The following is a 22135-nucleotide window of genomic DNA, read 5'->3' as shown; positions in this document are numbered from 1 at the left end:
TATCTATACTCTTTTGCAAACACTGGGCTCCAAACATTACATTTTTCTAAAATAAAAGATATAATATAATATAATTACCTTCATCCGGCGAATATGCATTATTGTCCTTGCTTGCTTCAGACTTACTTTGCTCCGCTCGATTTCCTCTGGTAGATTTCTTCATATTCAAACTGTGGATTATCACTTCAAAACCTTTTCATTTTTTAATCTACTAATTCGTCTACATTGGTTAATTTCTTAAACATAAACTCCCTCATTTTGACAAAGATCCACTGATTTTTTCAAACACGTCAAGATAAAGGGAGGATAAAATAGAGACCTCGTAACTCAAAAGACGTCGTAAATAACACAACCCTCTAAATCAGGCTATGAGGTAAACGAAAAAACTACAAAACACAATAAATATGAGCACAAGCAGATACAATTTAAGACACTAATATATGATGACTTTGGGGCCATAAAAAATAGAGGTAACCATATTAATCTAATTCTCCTAGAGTTAAGCAAACTAAAAATTATTTAAACTGCTAATCAACCTCACCTCTTTTACAGATTAGTGGGGCTCAGGATACGAATTACACAAAACTTACAAATATCTACCATTTCCTAGATTTAATCAAACTAAAAATTATCTTCAAACTGCTAATCAACTTCACCTCTTTTACATATTAGCGGGGCTCATAAAAAACACAGCACACAAAATATTTCTGGGATTCATAAATCAGTGCTGTGAAAAAAAAAAAAAAATCTAAAATTAACCATCAAACTGTTAGTTAGTCTTTTACTTGTTACTACTCATTTTATTCTATTATTTTTCCTATATTGTAGCTGCAGCTGGACAAAGTCCAGGAAAAAGTTCCTCACGGGGAAAATAAAAGTATATCGTATCATATCATATTAATAAAATTCCCATTGTACCAATTCAGAAACTGATTCTCCCAAAAATATAGGCAAAAATTTAGTAGGCTATAGATTGAAATAAATTTTCTCAATCCCTCATTTCAAATTCACATATGTCGTTTTCAATTTCCTGAAATACCTTGCTATAGATCACAGTTCCCCATTCAACACATTAAAAATGCCTTGCATATACCGTGCAGCATTTCACCGATTGAAGGGTCGCATCCAAGTCAGACCACCAGCTTTCAAAAGTCAATGTTCAGGACGGGGCTGTGTCAGACAAAGTTCAGGCATCAGCGATTGGAGGAGACATCTCTGTAATGAGGCTTGTACACAGTCACTGGGCATTGTGGAAGTTGAGCATCATGTTTTTTGTAGGCACAGGAGGAGAAAACTGTGCTCTGCGGCTTTTGACCTTTGATCTCTGCCACATCCATTCAGACGCTGTCTGCAATGTGGACCCGATGACACATTTTCGGTCCTTTCAGGCGCTCACCTCGACCAACGAATGCACCCGGCTGATCCAATGCACTACAATGCCAGACTGAGGAAATGGGATCATAGCAAGACAGTTCACTTCCTGCTTTTCCAAAAATGTTTCGTAAAAAACAGCTTTTTTTATTTTATTTGAAATACCCCTTCAAAATAGCCACTAGCAATACAACGTATCAGCAGCTGGGGCGCATCCCGTTCGCAGTTTGTAATCAGTGAAGGCCATCAAACCCTCATCTGCCTAATATCTTTCAAATACTATTACTTATTTTTTTTATTGTATATCATTCCTCTCTTACCTAGAAAAGAGAAACATTATGCTCTAACCCACAGCCCCCTCCTTTTCTTCTAACCTAGAAACGGGCGGGGGGGGGGGGGGGGGGTGGGGGGGGCGGGATCTTAACATTATAAATCGCAAAACCTATTTTATCACATTCCCATTAATAAAACAAACTTCACTATCACACCAGTCTCATCTCACACAAAAACAACACCAAACTTAGTTAAAGATATTGAAGAAAAAAAAACAAAATCACATTTCTCACTCACAATCACAATAATAGCCCCCACCTTTTAGAAGCTAGGTCACACACTCAAATACATACGCATACACTCTTTAGTCATTAGAAAATAATAAACGGTTTTATTCTATCAATTCGTTGTCTACAAATCTTACGGCATTTAAACCGCAGTCTTGTACGGTGATTTCAATAAACGGGTTAACTTCGAACAAATCACCCGTAAACTGCTCCACAGATGCTGGAGCCATATTAGCATCAAATTCAGCCACTACATCATTACCAGCAAAAAAAAAATAATACAAAAGTCTGACGTACCATTTTGTCCAGCGAAAGCTTTTCATACAATCGATCCATAGTTTGTTTTTTCATTTTTCATCGACGTTCTTTTATTTCCGCATGGCTGCGACTCACAAGTCCCGACTATGAACTGGAAGCTCATTCAGGACAAACCATTCTGTATCCGGGTCGAAATCGCCCTCCATTTTGTTTGTAGGCTATTTTTTACTTTCGGTTTATATTCTACGCAAGTAGTATTAATATTTATCAATACAGTGACGTCTCACTTTTAGTATAATAGTTCAATAGGTTAACACATATGGCCACACAACACACATAAGAATCACGTGACCTCTCGTTTATACACAGCGGTTATCCAATCCCGCTGAGCTAAACTGTTGTCCATATATTGCAAAATTTTTGCAAGGCGCTCATTTTCAAAATAACTCGTCAGGCGCTATCGAATTAAACCGTAGAACAAAAGCAATTCATACGGTAATCCTGACCCCAAAACTACAATCGTAGGAGCGCCAAAAAATAAAATAAATTCACGTAATCTCTCGATTGCAAATACAGTAACACAAATCCAATTATCACTGTAATCAACCAGGACCCCTCAATACTGTTCAATTTCAAACAGGCGCTTTTTCAAAAAACATATTACGTGTAAATGGACGTTCTCACCAAGAGTCATGAGCAAATATGATACTAGTCCCCAATCGGCCAAACTGCTAAAAAGGCAGAGCGCACCATAATCTTCGCGATCCTTAGCAGAAGAAAGACTTCTTACGTCATCCGGTAACCCTTTTATTCAATATATATTATGGTTTAAGAATTCTTCGTAGCGTGACGAAAACAAAACAAAACAACAACAAAAATCCACTACTTCATCCTGTGTAAAAAAAGCTTCATCTCTGTAGGTCTGCAATTACGTCACTTCTAAATGCACCACCCCACGACGTGTTTAGTTCAATATCGTAGGAATTATCCCAACTCTATAACGACATCAAACTACAACTTGTTCGCACAGATCTCATTTAAAATTTAGACAATTTGGAAGACGAAAAACCAGTCGCAGCGGACCCAAACAGACAGAACACCTCCCTACGTGGATAAAAGTCTCTACTTACCATACTTTATTTATTTAGGCCTAGAAGTTCCGCCCGTCCGTGAACGCCGCAGCTTGCTCTACGTCAAAATACCACCATCCGTTAGAATTCAGCGTCGGGGATCACCATTTGTTAGAGTGTATAATATTTGTATTCTACTCTTTGCGTGTTCAATTAACTGAATGGTGAGATTCTGGTGAAGAAGTCCCTTTGCAAAGGTATCAAAAGCTTTTGATGACAACAATTGAAGACACTCAAACCGTGTTCTGTTCAGATTGTGTATCCCTCCTTCTGCTGCACATCATTATTTATTGAAAAGTGGGTGAATACGAAAAGTCTCCTCCCATCAGCAAGTTCAGCAAGTTCCCAGAAATACAAATCAGATTAGACCCAAACAATAATAAATCAGCCTGTCTCTTCCGACCGAGACCGGTACTAGACTATACTCCCTTCTAGATAGCAGTGGAAGAAACCCGTTGCCCTTCTTTTCTCATGAGAGTGAGACAGATAAGAATACAATACTATTCATTGAGCCATACTGAGTTAACTAAATCCAAAACGGCTAAAATATAAATTGAAACTGAAAAACAATGTTAATAATTTAACAGTGCGTATGGTGTTAAGTGGTTAAAAAAAACGCTATGATTACCCCGTCTAGGTCTATAGTCGACTTTTTGCTTCCATGATGGACGTCCATTTAAACCTTGAACGTGTACGTCACCAACAGTGCAGCATCCACGAGCCTGCCATACCACTAACAACACATAGGGGGAGGAATCATTCAGAATATTCCAAATCACAAACTTAAAAAGGTTTTCAATAATAGAACATAAAATTGTATAATGCTGCCAAGATGGGTTCATGCCATGATAAAAACTAAAACTCCACAAACATTAAATTCCAAATTAAAATTTGCAGAGGCAGTAACTGGTTAAATGATTAGTTTTGTTAATGAAAATAACTCGTGTGATACTCACATAAAGGATTTTTTTTTACTCGCGACTGCCACCTGTGGCATAAAGTGTAACTGCAGCATTTGTGTCAGGCTCGTTCATGGTGCGCGCGTGAGTATGTGCACAATCTAATAGCGACAGCCTCAGTTGACAAAAAAAGACATGACTTCAAATGAGGTAAGAAGAACTCCGCCCCTCCCTTCCCCAAAGAAACCGTGGAATGTGCAGGGTCCGCACACTCAACTATTATGCTTTGTGAGAAAACTCAAATAGTCTTTATGACAAAAACCGAAAGAGGCAAACAAAACTGTTAAGTACAAAAGAACAAACAAAAGGTGCTACCAACTGGTAGTGACGGGACTCATTCCGGACAAAACTCACCGCCACAAACAGGAGGACCGGACTGCAACCCAAAAAGACAAAAACAGAAAGCACACTTAAAACAAGGAACTAATTACCAATTGCCCACAGGTGTGCACCTCCGTGCTCAGCTGCCCCACCTATGGGCCGCTAACAAGTCATATGAAAAGCTTGCGGGGAAAAAAACATCCATAACTAAGGCCCCGTCCGGACGGAAGCAAAGCCGACTTCGTTCCTCGAACAAATCTCGTACACACAGAAGCATTTCAAGACTTGCGTGTCCAAAAGAAGACGCTAAGGACGTTTAACGGCTGTAATGTATATGCCAAGTCTGGGGTGGCGCTGTAGCGCAGCCACAGGGAGTTGACGGAAAGAAGAAGAATCAGCGAAAAAAACAAACGTTTTTTTTTTTTTACTTTATTGCAATCTACAGAACAAACACGGCTTTGCATGCCTCAAAACAACATGAAAGAAAAGTCGAACACACACGACAAGTGACAATGGCGGGTGATTCAAGTACAACGTTGAACGTGGGAATAAATAAGCAAAATATTTTGCTGCAAAAGCATAAGCAAGCTAAGGAGGTTGCTTAAAACGACTATCCTGCTGCTAAGCTGATAGGTGCAATCAGAGTAAAACAGTCAGGGCTCTTGGTACTCATCTGGGCATTGGCGGAGCATGCGTGATGTAGAAAAAGCTTGAACATGACAATATTTTCATAATTGTAATTATAATTGTAAATATACATTTTAAAAAAGTGCAATGAGTCATAAATGTAAGAAAATACTTTCGAATTCATGTGAACATTAAATAAATAAAAAAAACAGTAAGATACAAAACAGGCCTTGAAAATTCTATTTTCTGATGAATTTATGGGAAGATATAGATATTAAAATAATGCATTCTTGGTTTTATGAATTGAGGTCAGGCTCAAAAAAGAACATTGATTTGATATCGATTATTCCATTTTTTAATCCCAGCCCTAGTAACGTTTGTTATTTCATGCAGTTACATATCTTTTCATGACCTAACAACAAAAGTTCGGGGCCACAAGAAGAAGCTCCAAGCGGTCTTGAGCCTTCTGAGGATTTGGAGGTCACAGAGGGAAGGAGCAGAACGCCTCCTCAACAGGACGACCAATCGCCGTCTGTCATCAGCTGGATGTCTTCTTACTTCTGTGTCTGCATCTCCTGCTCACGAACACTTCATCGGCATCAAGGAGGACGCGTGGACGATCCGTTGAACTTGTGTCGTCATTCGTCTCGTGTGTTTGTCATGACGGACCGCAATGGAACAGTGATGCTAAATCTTGGCGGCTTAATAGACGTGGACAAGTACAGATATGTTTACTTGATGTTTTTTTTGGTACTGTACGTTCTCATTCTGTGTTCTAATTGCATCATTATTTGTCTCATCTGGATTCACAGGAACCTTCATGAGCCCATGTACGTTTTCATTGCAGCGTTGTCTCTCAACACGCTTTTGTTCAGCAGCGTTATCTACCCCAAACTTTTGGTGGACGTCTTGTCTCACCAGCAGGTCATTTCCTATTCTGCTTGTTTGGTCCAGGTTTTCTTTTTCTACAGTTTCGGTGCTTCGGACATCATGCTGTTGCTCGCTATGTCGTATGACAGATACGTGTCCATCTGCAGGCCTCTGCAGTACGCGTCGACCATGAGCACGACCACCGTCAGCGTTTTCTTGGCTTTGTCCTGGTTTGTGCCTGCCTATTTGATGTCGGTGACAGTTTTCATTTATTCCAAACAAAAAATCTGCAGCTTGACGTTGAGAGGATTTTTTTGCAATGCTACAATAGTAAAGATTTTTTGCATTTTGCCAGCGTATCTCGCTGTGTGGACTTCAATTAGTCTATCGACCACGGCTGTGTCCGTGTTGTTCATCTTTTTCACGTACTTCAAGATATTCAAGGTGGCCTATCGTAGCGACGGAGAAGTCCGGAAAAAAGTGGTAGATACGTGTTTGCCGCACCTGCTTGTTTTAATGGCCACCGTCTGTTTGATGACCTTTGACTGGCTGCTCGAGTCGGTGCTTCCGAAAAGTGCGCAACTGATTTTGAGTCTGCAAACCGTGGTGTACAATCCATTTTTCAATCCGATCATATACGGCGTGAAGATGAAAGAAATCCGGAAGCACATCAAAAAAATGTTGTGCTGCAATCGTGTTAGAATCAGCAAGACTCAGGTGGAATAAAGATGACTTTAATGTGTGTGCGCGTATGCACATGTGGTATGTTTGTGTGTGCATTTAAAGTGATAACGTGCATCTGCATTCAAGCAAAAACAACTCCACAGTCAAAAATGTGTGTGATACATTTCTGTAAATATCATTAATGATATATAATTTCAATATAATATAGATGAAATAATACAACAATTTGTGTGTATTTTTTGGTGAGCAAGTCTTCAAATGTGTCTTTGTGGTTATGTTTGCGTATGTGCACATGTGCATCAATGCTCCTCAGAATAATGTGGGATGTCTTCTGACTTGGATTAAATTCCCCTATAATTATATAAATGTTATATATGATATATATATATATATATATATAAATAAAAAGAGAGCCTGCTTACCATACTCTCTGCAGCAACATTTATGTGCAATACTCTAGTGTCTTCTTGTGGGGCTCACATTTCCAGATCCAGTTGCCCGGAGCTTTTCTGGATATAAACAAGGACGCACATATTTGGATGTGTCGAATAAAAAGAGTCAAAGAAGAAGTCGGCATACCTGCAGCAGGCCCTGGACAACCAGCCCAAGATGGTTGACAGAAGCCAGATGAAGACGTCCAAACTTTGCATGGCTATGATCTTTTTCCTACCTGGTCTGAATCAAAGAGAAAGGTTTATGATCTTGTTGGTTAGAACTAAGAAACAACCACAAGGTAAAGATGTTGATTTATAGCTACAGTACGTGACAAATACTAATGAGGTCAAACTTAACAATTTTCGGATCATTTTAAAAGAAGCTTTGAACAAATAGCTTAGAGAGAAAAACTATAATAATACATACACCAAGTTGTCATTTTATGAGAATAAATCAAGTTAATATATTTGAACACATTGTAATAAAATAATAAGTATTATCTTATTTGTCAGAAAATTGCAACTGTTTTTCTTAATAATTATAAGTCCGAATTTTCCGAGTGTGCATTGTAAAAACCGAGAACATGTTGTATTTTTTCCAAAAACAAGTTGTAGCTTTACAAGAAAATCTGTCCAAATGACAAGTCCATTGAAACGAATATGTTGGACATTTCCGGAAAAAAAAAGAAGCAGTTTTAAGAATTAGTCTGACTCTAGACTGTTCCTAAATGGGGGCATTTTGCCCCTAAAATTTGAGCTAATGCAACTACAATTTCCATCTACTTATGCCAAATTTGCAGATTTATAATAATGAATAACAATAATAATAATGATAATTATTATTATTATTAATTTATTTTGTACATATATATCCTATTCTTGGCACGAATATTTAATTTGAACGTCAATTCCTGTGTGTGTGTCCCTAAATCTTCTATTTGCACCCATTCAAATTTCAGGTTAGTTTCTGACAAATAAATGATAATTTAATAAGAACATGGAACTTTTATGGCACTTAGTCTAATGTTGTAATATTAGCCCAAAAAAAGTTTTAATTTGGGGGAACACGTAACTGTTGCACTGAACGTGCATTGGGTTGCCAGGTTTGTGCGAATGACAGAAAAATACTTTTGAAAATTTGGCACACTTTGTTGAAAATGCAGATTTTCAACTAGAAACAGAATGACTTGTCAAGTCATGGAGTTCAACTTGTCAAAGTCAAGTGCAGTCGTTCATCAAGTTTTAGCAAGTCCTAAAATCGGTGACTCGAGTCTTAGCTTAGCCACTTGACTGATCCCATTGGATAGCGCTGTGATGCTACATGCTAAAGGACCAGCGAGTGACGTAAGGATGGTGCAAAAACACGGCTGGTCTCAAGGGGGTAAGTGATGAGCCTTTTGGGAGAGATGGCTCTGACTAACAAAATAACAACTGTGGTAACAGGGTCATCCAGGGTCAAAGTTACGTTACACACAAACATCAATGTTATACATGTTAAACACGCCTAAATTAAAACTAAAAACTGTCAACATGATTGATTGGAGTCATCAGTAGTTGAGTGTGTGCGTGTCACGCGTATGCTTGGCTAGGAAAAAAATGACTGATGTGTGCGTATGGTGTTAAGTGGTTAAAAAAAAAACGCTATGATTACCCCGTCTATGTCTATAGCCGACTTTTGGCTTCCATGATGGACGTCCATTTAAACCTTGAACGTGTACGTCACCAACAGTGCAGCATCCACGAGCCTGCCATACCACTAACACATAGGGGGAGAAATCATTCAGAATATTCCAAATCACAAACTTAAAAAGGTTTTCAATAATAGAACATAAAATTGTATAATGCTGCCAAGATGGGTTCATGCCATGATAAAAACTAAAACTCCACAAACATTACATTCCAAATTAAATTTTGCAGAGGCAGTAACTGGTTAAATTATTAATTTTGTTAATGAAAATAACTCGTGTTATACTCACATAAAGGATTTTTTTTAACTCGCGACTGCCACCTGTGGCATAAAGTGTAACTGCAGCATTTGTGTCAGGCTCGTATGGTGCGCACAATCTAATAGCGACAGCTTCAGTTGACAAAGGAAGACATGACTTCAAATGAGGTAAGAAAAACTCCGCCCCTCCCTTCCCCAAAGAAACCGTGGAATGTGCAGGGTCCGCACACTCAACTATTATGCTTTGTGAGAAAACTCAAATAGTCTTTACGACAAAAATCGAAAGAGGCAAACAAAACTGTTAAGTACAAAAGAACAAACAACAAACAAAAGGTGCTACCAACTGGTAGTGACGGGACTCATTCCGGACAAAACTCACCGCCACAAACAGGAGGACCGGACTGCAACCCAAAAAGACAAAAATCAGAAAGCACACTTAAAACAAGGAACTAATTACCAATTGCCCACAGGTGTGCACCTCCGTGCTCAGCTGCCCCACCTATGGGCCGCTAACAAGTCATATGAAAAGCTTGCGGGGAAAAAAACATCCTTAACTAAGGCCCCGTCCGGACGGAAGCAAAGCCGGCTTCGTTCCTCGAACAAATCTCGTACACACAGAAGCATTTCAAGACTTGCGTGTCCAAAAGAAGACGCTAAGGACGTTTAACAGCTGTAATGTATATGCCAAGTCTGGGGTGGCGCTGTAGCGCAGCCACGGGGAGTTGACGGAAAGCGTAGCAGAAGAATCAGCGAAGAAGACGAACACTTTTTTTTTTAAACTTTATTGCAATCTACAGAACAAACACGGCTTTGCGTGTATCAAAACAACATGAAAAAAATGTCGAACATACACGACAAGTGACAATGGCGGGTGATTCAAGTACAACGTTGAACGTGGGAATAAAGAAGCAAAATATTTTGCTGCAAAAGCATAAGCAAGCTAAGGACTATCCGCCATTGTTGTTGACAGACTGACGGTTCGCGCGCAGTCACGCGAGAATTAGCGCGTACGTCATCAATCTGCGACAACGCGTCGCCATCGAGCTGCGACCATTACGTCATCGTTGGAGGAGTATCTGCATATGGTGTCCAGACGGACGCGTACGGGGCGCGTTTTGAAATCTTTCCACTCCGGAGCCCGGTTTCAAAAGCGATCGGTTTCAAGCTCCGAAACGCCCCATCGTGTGGACGAGCGGTGAGGATACATTGAAACTGGCTTTTGTGTGGGCGGGGCCTAAAACAGAACATAACATAAAGGGAAGATAAAAGCTGATAGATGCAGTCAGAGTAAAACAGTCAGGGCTCTTGGTACTCATCTGGGCATTGGTGGAGCATGCGTGATGTAGAAAAAGCTTGAACATGACAATATTTTCATAATTGTAATTATAATTGTAAATATAATTTTTTTTAAAGTGCAATGAGTCATGAATGTAAGAAAATACTTTTGAATTCATGTGAACAGTAAATAAATAAATAAAACAGTAAGATACAAAACAGGCCTTGAAAATTCTATTTTCTGATGAATTTATGGGAAAATATAGATATTAAAATAATAGATTCATGGTTTTATGAACTGAGGTCAGGCTCAAAGAAGAACATTGATTTGATATCGATTATTCCATTTTTTTAAATCCCAGTCCTAGTAATGTTTGTTATTTCATGCAGTTACATATCTTTTCATGACCTAACAACAAAAGTTCGGGGCCACAAGAAGAAGCTCCAAGCGGTCTTGAGCCTTCTGAGGATTTGGAGGTCACAGAGGGAAGGAGCAGAACGCCTCCTCAACAGGACGACCAATCGCCGTCTGTCATCAGCTGGATGTCTTCTTACTTCTGTGTCTGCATCTCCTGCTCACGAACACTTCATCGGCATCAAGGAGGACGCGTGGACGATCCGTTGAACTTGTGTCGTCATTCGTCTCGTGTGTTTGTCATGACGGACCGCAATGGAACAGTGACGCTAAATCTTGGCGGCTTAATAGACGTGGACAAGTACAGATATGTTTACTTGATGTTTTTTTTGGTACTGTACGTTCTCATTCTGTGTTCTAATTGCATCATTATTTGTCTCATCTGGATTCACAGGAACCTTCATGAGCCCATGTACGTTTTCATTGCAGCGTTGTCTCTCAACACGCTTTTGTTCAGCAGCGTTATCTACCCCAAACTTTTGGTGGACGTCTTGTCTCACCAGCAGGTCATTTCCTATTCTGCTTGTTTGGTCCAGGTTTTCTTTTTCTACAGTTTCGGTGCTTCGGACATCATGCTGTTGCTCGCTATGTCGTATGACAGATACGTGTCCATCTGCAGGCCTCTGCAGTACGCGTCGACCATGAGCACGACCACCGTCAGCGTTTTCTTGGCTTTGTCCTGGTTTGTGCCTGCTTGTCAAATGTCGGTGACAGTTGTCGTTCAGTCCAAACAAAAAATCTGCAGCTTGACGTTGGGAGGATTTTTTTGCAATGCTACATTAGTGAAGATTCACTGTATTTTACCAGCGTATCTCACTGTGTGGACTTCAATTGGTCTATCGACCACGGCTATGTCCGTGTTGTTCATCTTTTTCACGTACTTCAGGATATTCAAGGTGGCCTATCGTAGCCACGGAGAAGTCCGGAAAAAAGTGGTGGATACGTGTTTGCCGCACCTGCTTGTTTTAATGGCCACCGTCTGTTTGTTGGCCTTTGACATTATCATAGGGCTGCTCGAGTCGGTGCTTCCGAAAAGTGCGCAACTGATTTTGAGTCTGCAAACCTTGGTGTACAATCCTCTTTTAAATCCGATCATTTACGGCGTGAAGATGAGAGAAATCCGGAAGCACATCAGTCGATTCTTTTGTTGCAACCATGTTGAAATCATCGACAATTAGTGTGTACGTGTATGTTTTCGTGAGCATGCGTGTGGGTCTTTGTGGTTGTGTTTGCGTACGTGCACGTGTGCTTCAATGCTCCTCAGAACAAAAGTGGGATGTCTTGTGACTTGGATTAAATTCCCCTATAATGATATAAATGATATGTATGATATATATGAATAACAAGAGAGCCTCCTTACCGTCCACTCTGTAGCAGCATTCATGTGAACTTCTTCTATTTCAAGTGTCGAACCTTGTCACCCAATGAAGCTCCATCTGTTTAAGCACGTACATGCACATGTGAAATCATGTCAGGAGGGAAGATGACACGCATGTACATTGTTACTGTTTGAAGAAATGTCATTTTAATTCAAATTTCGACCTGTAAATGAGCAGCACGGCCTCGGACACTCCATTAGGTACACCTGCACAATTTGATCGGATCCATTAGAAAAATATGACAACAAAAAAATACAAATGGCTTATGTTATGTCAAACTAAAAAGATTAAAATGTATTGAAGATAGTAAATGCTGGATCATTATATTTTATTTTTTTTAACCACCATATTGTTTGAATATTTAAATAAAGCTAAAAAAAAAAAAACCTTTTAAGCCACAAAAATTCATAATACATTGTACAAATGTTTAAAATGCGTACATTTGAAATATTTTAATACACTTATGCATAATAATCTATCATTTGATTTATTTCTATATTTACTTTTAAAAACACAGATACTGATATGGATGGTTTAATTGTGTGTTTTATCCTGTACCTATTGGAGCACTTTGTGATTTGATTTCAAATGTAAAGTGCTTTAGAAATAAAATATATTATTATTATTATTACTAATCGAGAAAATGTCCATCACTCTCTGTACCCTTTTTTCTTTACTTAATACTATCTAATATAATCATGTCATCATATTTTTTTAAAGATACATTTTGTGTGACCATCCAACCAAATGTAATCAAATGTATTTATATGTACATACGCTTAGAATTTACAAGGATTTAAGGGTTAGAAAATGAAAAATAAAAAGAATGTTGTATGTAAATAAAGCATGTCAATAAGAACATCTTGAAGTGCATTTGAAATATTTCAATACGTTTTTACATAATAATTCATAATTTGATTTATTTATATATTTACTTTAGAAAAACACTGCTACTAATATATATTATGAATCGAGAAAATGTCCATAATTCTTTGTACCCCTTATCCTGAATACAATTTAATATAATCATGTCATCATATTTTTTAAACCTAAATTTTGTATGATCATCCAAGGAAATGTAATATGTTCGGTGATAGGAATAAAAAGTACATTTACAAGCATTTAAGGGTTATAGAATGAAAAATAAAAAGAATGTTGTATGTACAGTAAATGTAAAAAAAAAAAAAAAAGTCACTCTCGCCTTCAATACATATCAAGCATGTCAATAAAAACATCTTAAAGTTCCTTTGAGCGGTTTCTTTTTCAGTTGAAAACATCGGAATTAAAGCGAAGGGTGACCATTCATGACATCATCGCCTCCTTCACGTTTGAATACAAAGCCTCTTCCTCTTCCTCCTTCTTCTCTTCCTCATCATTGTTGCCTTGTGTCTTATCCTCCACCGTGATTTCCTCCTTTTCTTTATCGTCGTCGTGCTCTACTGATTGGTCGCCGTCCCCCTTTGTTTTGATCTCGGCGTACTCGGTGGCCTGGTGATTGGTCGCCGCCTCCCTGGTTTTGTTTCTCCTCAACGCGGAGAAGTTGATGCTGGCGTAGTCCACGTCCGCTTTGGTCGCAGCCTCGCCGACGTCTTTGATGTCGTACTCCTGACGAGAGAGGACATCAATCTCAAATTAAGTGCTACTTAGCTAGCTACTAGTTAGCTACGTAGCCGCTGACTGGCTAGTGTGGTGTTTGACAATCTACAGTACACAAATTCCACAATGTATTAAGTTTCTTTGTTTATTTATGAAATGGAATAATAAATAAATGGAATGTTGGTTTTAGTTTAGCTCGTTTTACTGAATTGCTGTGATATAAAGGACAACCAGATAGCGTTGGATTCCTGTGTGTGATGAGCTAGCCACCAGCTAGCTTGTGTGCACTTATTTTGCACACAAAATATTATTTTTTACGTTTTATGCTAGTTAGCTTCTTTCTACATTTGCGTGATAGCTAATGATAAATATAAAAAAAATGTTTCCCCCCCAATTGCCATTAGTTCCTATAGTTAAAAAAGAAGAAGAAAATGCTAGCGTTAGCAACTAAATGAATACCTGTGGGTCCTCTTGCGGGGCCAACAGCTCCAAATCTGAACGCCCGGGGCTCTTTTTTGCTTTACTGGAAGTAGACACGAACACACATATTAAGATGTGCCTCATAAAAGTGGTAAAAAGAAAAAAAGAAGAAGAAGGTGTACCTGCAGCATGTCCAGGACAACCAGCACAAGATGGCTGACAGAAGCGCGCCACTCAAAAATGCGATGAAGATATCCGGACGAAGCATGGTTATGATCTTTTTCATACCTTGGACAGAATCAAAGAGGGGTGGAGGGTTTGTTAATCATGTTGTTTAGGACACAATCAGAAAGTGAAAATGTTAAATTACTGTATAGCTACATGCAAAATGCTAACAGGGTCATGAAATCAAAATGTTCTATTACGTTGAATAAATATTGCAAACATTTGTAATATTACACGGATAATTTGCCATTCCATGAGAATATATTGAAAGTTAAAATATGACAATACCTTATAAAAATCAAATGTTTTAATTTCCATTCCTTTATTCAAAAATTGGGCATTATTTCAAATTGACAGTACAGAAAATGCACAAACGTAAATTAATTATTGTTCAGTTACTGGTTAGTTGGGACACAGTTGGAATATTACGAGAATAAGTTGTTATCTTGCCAGAAAAAAGTAGTATGTTGATAAGAATAAGTCAAAATTTGTAGTGCTACGAGAAAGTCACAATATTGCAAAAAATAAATTGTAACATAAAAAGACTAAGTCAGAATTTACGAGAACAAGTCGGAATTTTATGAGAGTAAGTCAAGATTTATTTCCGTCATCAAATCATCATTTTCCGAGTAAGTTGTGTTTTTATGTCAGAAATTCACAAAATCAAACCTATAATGAAATTATAATCATTCATACCTTCTTGTTCTGTTATTCCAACATTCAGTGCTTTCCTGTCCTCGCCGTCTTTATGCATGCTGACACACTCCACAGCAGAGATGTTGTTGAGATCGTCGGCAATTAGCGTGACGCTGACGTTTACTCTGTCATTGGACTCGGCGGTGACGGCACTGCAGACCGTCCTGTTGGCCAGCAATGGCCAAGTGATGGCGGGTGGTGGAACCCCGCCGCTGATGCACACGCAGGTCAACATTTGACCCCTCAGCAAACACCCAGATCCGTCGAGGATTCCCGCAAACCCTGTAGAAGTGCACATTTGGCAAGAAAATATGGGAGCGCACTCTGCTACAAATAGCAAAAAAATTAATACAAATATTGAAACCCCCTTGGATTTTTTTTTTAATTACCTGAAGTGCGTTTGTAATGTGTGACAGCTTAAAATGAATGCATAAAATAGCAACTGTCAAATACTAATGCGTTTGTTAGCTTTGTCACTCATTGACTGACAAATATTGGCAGCCATGTTAGAGCATTTTGACTGATCTTTAAAGACCCACACAATATTGTGCTGTGTGACCGCAAATATCGTAAGCATTTTTTCGCTGTACTTACACGTCACCCTCACGTCCACATGCGCCGCATGCTGGGTCGCTACGCACTCGTAGCGACCAGAGTGGCCCGTTGTCACGTTGGGGATGACCAGAGAGGCGCTCGATGCCGTTGGGTTCAGCTGTGATCTGCGTGGAACGTTTGTGGCGTTGATAGAGGGAAGGTTCCACATGACGCGAGCAGGCGGGAAACTTTGACCTTTGCACAAAAGAGTCAAAGTGTCGCCTTCCTTCAGTGTCGTCCGCCCAAAGATGGATGGAGGCTTCTCATCTAGGAGGAAAACACACATATTAAATGTTTTGGACGGGTTGTAAAAATAATTAAGTATATAAATATAAATCCTCCCCTATAAGTCCTCCAATGCAATTCAATGGTTGTCAATTATTATGCAGATTTTTGCTATTTGCAGGCCGGACTAGTACCTATCCCCTGTGAATAGTGTATAAGAAGATTAATAATAATAATAATATTTATTATTATTATTATTATTATCAATTGATAATATGTATATTCCTAAAATTTAAAAAAGGTAAAAAAAAAAGAAATATTACGGGAATAAATTACAATTGAACAATAGTAAATCATGATTTTTCAGAACAAACCTTAATTTTACAAAAATAAATAATAATTTTACAAGAAGTCCTAATTTACAAGAATAAAATGGGATTTACAAGAATAAGACATATTACAAGAATAGGTTAAAACAAAGCTATGTGATGAGAGAAAGTTGTATTCTACAAGAATAAATTGTAATGTTACAACAAGTTTTTTTTTAAATAAGTCAAAATTTTATGAGAATAAATTGAAAGTTGAAATATGACATGAATAAGTCATTATGTTGGAATAATAAATAAATAATAAAGCAGAAATATTAAGAGAGTAAGTCATAATTTTACAAGAATCACTCATAATTTTAAGACATGATTTCACAAGCATAAATCGTGATTTTTGTGAGAATATAAAGTTATGTTGAAAGTAGACATGTTACGAGAATACGGCGTACATTTCCCCAAAATAGGTTTTAATTTGCCAAGGACAAAAATGAGTCTAAATTTTACAAGAATAGATCGTGAGTTTATGAAATTAAGTCGAAATTTGAAATATTACAAGATTGAGTCAAAAGTTGAAATATTACAAGACTTAACTGGATTTTACGACATTTTTAATTTTAAGTCAAATTGTGAAAATCAAACAAAATCGGCCCTGGCCTTTTGACTTCAGATCGGCCCGGTCTGGCCTGACTGCTGCCTATCGTGTAGTTCTGCCACTGATAATGTTTCAGTTTGCAATCTATATTCAAAGTGGCCCTGGCTTGTAGGATATTTTAAATATTTCATTTTTTTCCACCTTCTTAATTGGTCCCATTCCAAAATCCAGTTTACTTCTAATTTCTCTCAACTTGTGAGATTGACGCCATCATTGCTTCAAGACCACATAAATGTCAGATCAATCACATTTCATCAGATCAATCGGATCAGTGGGTGCTACTCACAAGTAACATACAGCTTCACCGTCTTCTCCGTGGTCACGTTGACTCCCCAGTAGGAGACTTTGCAAGTGACGTCACGGCCGTGATGTTCGGCAGTCGCGTTGAAGGTCCAAGTTGACTTGTACCACAGAGCGGTCGGCGAAAAAGTATCCCGGGAGAAGGTCAGGTTATTGACGACGGCGTGAGAGTCGTTGTCTCCCGCTCGCCCCCACGCCCAGCTGATGGTGGGGACGGAGCCGGAGCAGAGGCCCGGGGCCACGCAGGTGAACGTCGACGCTTGACCGGCGGCCGCTGTGGGGCTCAACACGGTGGGCTTCTGCCATAGAGCTGACAAGAGAACGCCATATTTAAAACTCTTTTGAGTGCCGTTGACATGAATTGACATCAACAGCAAAGTCTTGGCCAGCTCTGTAGTGATCATTTTGATGGAAAAGTTAGTAAATAAATAAATAAATAAAAAGTATATGGCCAGCATATGGCAGCATTGAGTCTCTTTTGGATAAGATCACTGTGTATGAAAACAACGTCGAATCTTGTGTGTTCAGTTGTCCCACATTTTGCTCCTTGTGTTGTGTGCATATTGGCCACCAGGTGGCAGTATAACACAGACGTACTCACACAAAAACAGATTTCAAGTGAATCCGTAAAATAATAGTCTCTTCTTTTTTTTTTTGCAGAGAATACACGTTTTGGCTAAAGTTCGCGTTGAAATTATCCGCCGGTTAAAAAGTAGCAACAATATGACACAGATGCTATTCTTCAACAACTTACATGTTACGGTGACTAACACTCGGTTCTTGAACGTAAATCCAGTCGTCTTGTTCGCCAGCAAGCCATTAACTCTCATCTGATAAACTCCAGAGTCCGAAGGCGTGAGATCGTTGACGATGATGCTGCAGTCCTTGCGAGTCACGTCGGTCTCCAGCATCCGAACTCGACCTTGGAAGCCGTCCAGGACTTTGTCGCTGTTCTTGGAGTGGAAGATGATCTCCGAGTCGCTGCATCTGTTTTTGCTTTGGGAGCACTTGAACCACACGATGCTCTGAGGTGTGAAGTCCAAGGCGGAGAAGGAGCACGGGATGACGACGCAGAGGCCCACCTCAGACTCGATATCGGTTCTACTCAGGCTGATGCAGAAGCCCGATGTGCAGAATTCGTGGCTACGTGCTTTAAAATAACAACACAAAATACACACGCCCAATTTTTCAGCATCATGCATTTAGATAGATGTAAGCAACTTTTGAATAGTTGTCCACTATAGTGACTGATGGACAACTCTGGACAGCATCAAAACGGTTTTTGAACAGCTGCCTAGTGCCTCCTACTAAACTTGTATTCGAGGATAGTCGGAAGTCGAAATTTTCCGAGTTCAAACCAGGAATTATGTACGAAAATTCCACTTAAAAAAATTATATATATTATTGAACATACAATAATACAAAACAGTATAACAGGAGAGAAGAAACTTTTACAAAAATATATTATAAAGTTCTCATAAACATAATGTTTTGCTTGCTTTCTTGTTTGTGAAATGTCCAATAGACTGACTTCATTTTCAAACAAGAAAAAAATTGGTCTCTGGTTAATGTACCGACATTTGTGTAAATGCCATTTTGCCAATAATAGAACAAGATTGATTATATCAAATGCCTTTTTACACTCAGATAGATAATTATTGAAGCCAACCAGTATATTTGCAAAACAGAGAGAAAGCTGCGGTTATATAATAATGAAAACAGAATTATAAATATCTTGACTCGGAAATTCCATTTGCGAAGTCGAAAAAAAAGTACCCCGACTTCACGACGGATTATAATGTGACGTCACTCTTCAATGGCGACCCCTTTGGAAACACATGGTAAAACACAATTTACTCGAGTATAAATCTAGATCGTTTTCTTCATTCATATATATTCGAAATAACCCAAAGAGTATGCCACTGCCCGCCATCTCCCTGCATGGAATTATATGGTGAACTATTAAACTGTATGAAATGCTTATGAAATAAGATTAAACAAAAAACAATAAATTAAGCAAAATTGCGAGATGGCAAGTTTGCTGGAGGTTAAAATGCGTTTTGAGGACAAAAATAAAAAACAATTTATCACTGTCTATCTGCCATTTTCGTTATTTACTTTAGCCTTGAACTTTTCAGGTCGGAAATGGGAAAAAACAACTCGGATTTATCCGACTTCCGACCATCACCGCAGTGACCACGAACGTGACATACTGTACGCCGCCACGGCGCCACCCACCGGTCAGCCGTTGCAATTGCACATCAGACATTGCTGTATCACTAGTACTAGTGAGGCTCGACTTTTATCCATACTTGATAGCAGTTAATAAACAGGTTAGCATCCACTGTAGTGACTGATCGTTGTCATACCTGTGTAGATGCTCACGTGGAAGAGCAAAACGACCCAGAACATCCTAAAGGCAGAATTTTAGGCCACCAGCGCATCCAACAAGTTCTGCTATTTAATGGAAAAAAAATGTCACACGCGGAATTGGTGAGAAAGATATCGTAATACGATGATAAAAAAAGAGTTCCAGATGAATTCAAAAATGCTGCCGTGTTGCAGGTAGGATATTACATCGAAGCGTGTTTCGGAAAGAACTGACTAATAAATCCGAAAGATATCTTTAAACTGTGTTGAACGAACCTCAATATGTGTGTGCCCAGCTGTCGTCTTCTTGTAGTGACTCTTCCTCTCTCAACTTCTATTTTTGTTCTCTCTTTGTGCAATAGCAAAAGTATTTTTTAGGAAGTGTCAACACAACACTATAATCACAAGTTTTCTCCTGCTGCCACTTGCATTAATTACACTCATAATAGCTCCCTTATCATTCTAAACAAACAAACAGGTAAACAGTTTGTATTACACTGCATTTATTTTATTTTATAGATGTACCCACCAATGACAAAAATACAAATATTGTATTTTTTATTTAAAATGATCAGGCTATTACTTATATCTTAATCGTTTTCTTTTTGAGTAAGCTATTTCATTGCTTTTTACACATTCCTTTTGCACATTTATGCAATTTTAACAGTTTGCATTTTCCTGGGTGATCACTTTTTCATTAAAAAAATAAAATAAAACCATGACTAAATGCGAAACTGTTGCTTGACCTTTTTGTGAGACAGCAAATTTTAAAAAGATCAGGCGTTATCATAAGACCATCTCAAATTAAAATGTCACCCTCAATGTATTTTTGATGCTGATCTAAAAAAATTTCTTTACTTTCGTTTCCCCCCTAACAAATCATATTTTTGAGGCATTTTCTTTTTTGTTTTGTTTTGAGGGTTGGCCTATAGAAGCTTGTGCAATAGTGTGTGCTAAAAATAGTAACATATCCCACAATCCCGTGTGGTCGTCTATATTGAGAAGCTGCTGAGAATCCTATATGTTCACAATAGCGTTTGCCATTTCACACAGTAATCTAGTTCGAATTAGTCAGTGGAAAATTCAAATATCACCAAAATCAGGATGATGGAAAAGTATTCTGAGTTATTAAACAAGAAGGCTTTTATTCACTATAAAAGGTGAACACCGCTGTAATTGGGGGTGAACATCTGTACCAAATCAACGAGTGGAGTAACGATTATGTTATCTTCCCAATAGTTTCATACCCAGACGTTGTCTGATTGTATTTATTTATTCGTTCATTTATTTACCCATTTTACACTTTGAAGGATCATCAGAACTGCACAAGTCTAGAAAACTATGACCGATTAGTTTGTGTAAGTGCAAATCTCACCTTGAGCACAATCAGATGTTTGGCAATTATGCTGAGCAATCAAGGTTGCTAGCATTAGCAAGCATGTTACAGTACTAGCTTGAATGGAACTTGCTTTCTGTCCGAAAAACAAACTTGTATGACGCCACTATAGTTGTGTAGATTTAAAAAGAAGAAAAGTATAATTTTGTTGATATAAAAAACATTCTAACTTTGTGAGTTGGTGTGTTAATATTATATAAACTCATTCAATTTATGGTGAAAGAAATACATATTTTTTTGACGAATGGTTTTCTAATGAAAATCTGTTTTTTTAAGATTACTATTTCAGAACGTAATGAACATCATGTTGCATATTTCTCAAAGAAATTCTGGTAACTTTGATTATTTCCTCAAATCTTTTATTTGACAAACAGCCAATAATTTTCTTACAAATTTTCATTTTTTTTCTTAATATCTACATTGCAAATACATGATACTTTTACAACTTTCTTCCGCTAGAGGCGCTAATGCACCATTAATCTGGTTCGCCAGCCGCCAATAAAACCCACAGAAGAACAAGCAAGAGCAATATATCAGGTACAGTCGGGTTTGTTTCTCTTCGTATTTTCCCATGTGGAGAGAAAATGTTATTTTATTGTGTTTTTATACAGTACAAGTCCTGTTAAGTGCTTTTTTTTTCTTATTTGAGATACACATTTTTAAGAAATGAGTGTGGATAGAGTAGATTACTCTTATCAAGGCACCACTGTATTTCTTTTCAAGGCTGGGTAAGCAGAATACGTTTATCACAGAAATAAGTCAACAAAATTAAACATTTGCCCCTTGGCTTCGTGGGCAGAATTTCGGCCATCCGCACAGACATTAAAGTCCTGACTCCTCATAAGGTCCTACTCATGAACTTTTCATCTATTAGCACCATCTATTGGTGGAAAGTTGGTACTGCATCCAAGCAAAGCCAATAAGAACCACTTCCCTTAGTAAGGCACAGAGAATGAATGGATAGATGTGTTGGCACAGTTTGTACACCAGATACCATTTTAAACATTACCCACTCGTTTTTATCCCGGGTTTGGGAACGACGGTGGCTGGAAATCACCGTGCAGTGTAAAGGACTCACCCGTATCATCTGTGACGGGATTTGAACGC

General features: G+C 38.4%; 3 protein-coding genes across 4 annotated transcripts; 2 read left to right on the top strand and 1 right to left on the bottom strand.

The window, feature by feature from the left end:
• Positions 1 to 5886: 5886 nt before the first annotated feature.
• LOC147172704 (olfactory receptor 6N2-like) lies at positions 5887 to 6822 on the top strand. Its single transcript, XM_086077896.1, has 2 exons — positions 5887 to 5945; positions 6030 to 6822. Exons 1-2 carry the CDS (start codon positions 5887 to 5889, stop codon positions 6820 to 6822), a joined length of 852 nt encoding a protein of 283 aa, XP_085934022.1.
• A 4269-nt stretch (positions 6823 to 11091) lies between these two features.
• On the top strand, positions 11092 to 12027 carry LOC147172703 (olfactory receptor 1N2-like). Its single transcript, XM_086077895.1, has 2 exons — positions 11092 to 11150; positions 11235 to 12027. The coding sequence occupies exons 1-2, from the start codon at positions 11092 to 11094 to the stop codon at positions 12025 to 12027; spliced, it is 852 nt and encodes a 283-aa protein (XP_085934021.1).
• Positions 12028 to 12403: 376 nt separating this feature from the next.
• Positions 12404 to 19949, bottom strand: LOC147172702 (sialic acid-binding Ig-like lectin 5). Of its 2 annotated transcripts, none has more exons than XM_086078212.1 (9): positions 19909 to 19949; positions 19632 to 19719; positions 18017 to 18412; positions 17249 to 17572; positions 15760 to 16026; positions 15166 to 15447; positions 14427 to 14532; positions 14284 to 14347; positions 12404 to 13833 (listed from the first exon to the last, which is right to left on the bottom strand). In XM_086078212.1, exons 2-9 carry the CDS (start codon positions 19672 to 19674, stop codon positions 13531 to 13533), a joined length of 1785 nt encoding a protein of 594 aa, XP_085934338.1. In that variant the 5' UTR covers positions 19675 to 19719; positions 19909 to 19949; the 3' UTR covers positions 12404 to 13530. The 2 variants fall into 2 exon arrangements, with proteins under 2 accessions (XP_085934338.1, XP_085934339.1); XM_086078213.1 differs by having other exon boundaries at positions 19632 to 19716; positions 19909 to 19936.
• Between the last annotated feature and the right edge of the window lie 2186 nt (positions 19950 to 22135).

The sequence above is a fragment of the Leptonotus elevatus genome, chromosome 6, assembly GCF_054856555.1.
Source record: "Leptonotus elevatus isolate MCC_2025b chromosome 6, RoL_Lele_1.0, whole genome shotgun sequence".
NCBI lineage: Eukaryota > Metazoa > Chordata > Actinopteri > Syngnathiformes > Syngnathidae > Leptonotus > Leptonotus elevatus.
The sequence above is the reverse complement of the archived record's forward strand: the minus strand, read 5'-3'. Positions and strand labels throughout refer to the sequence as shown.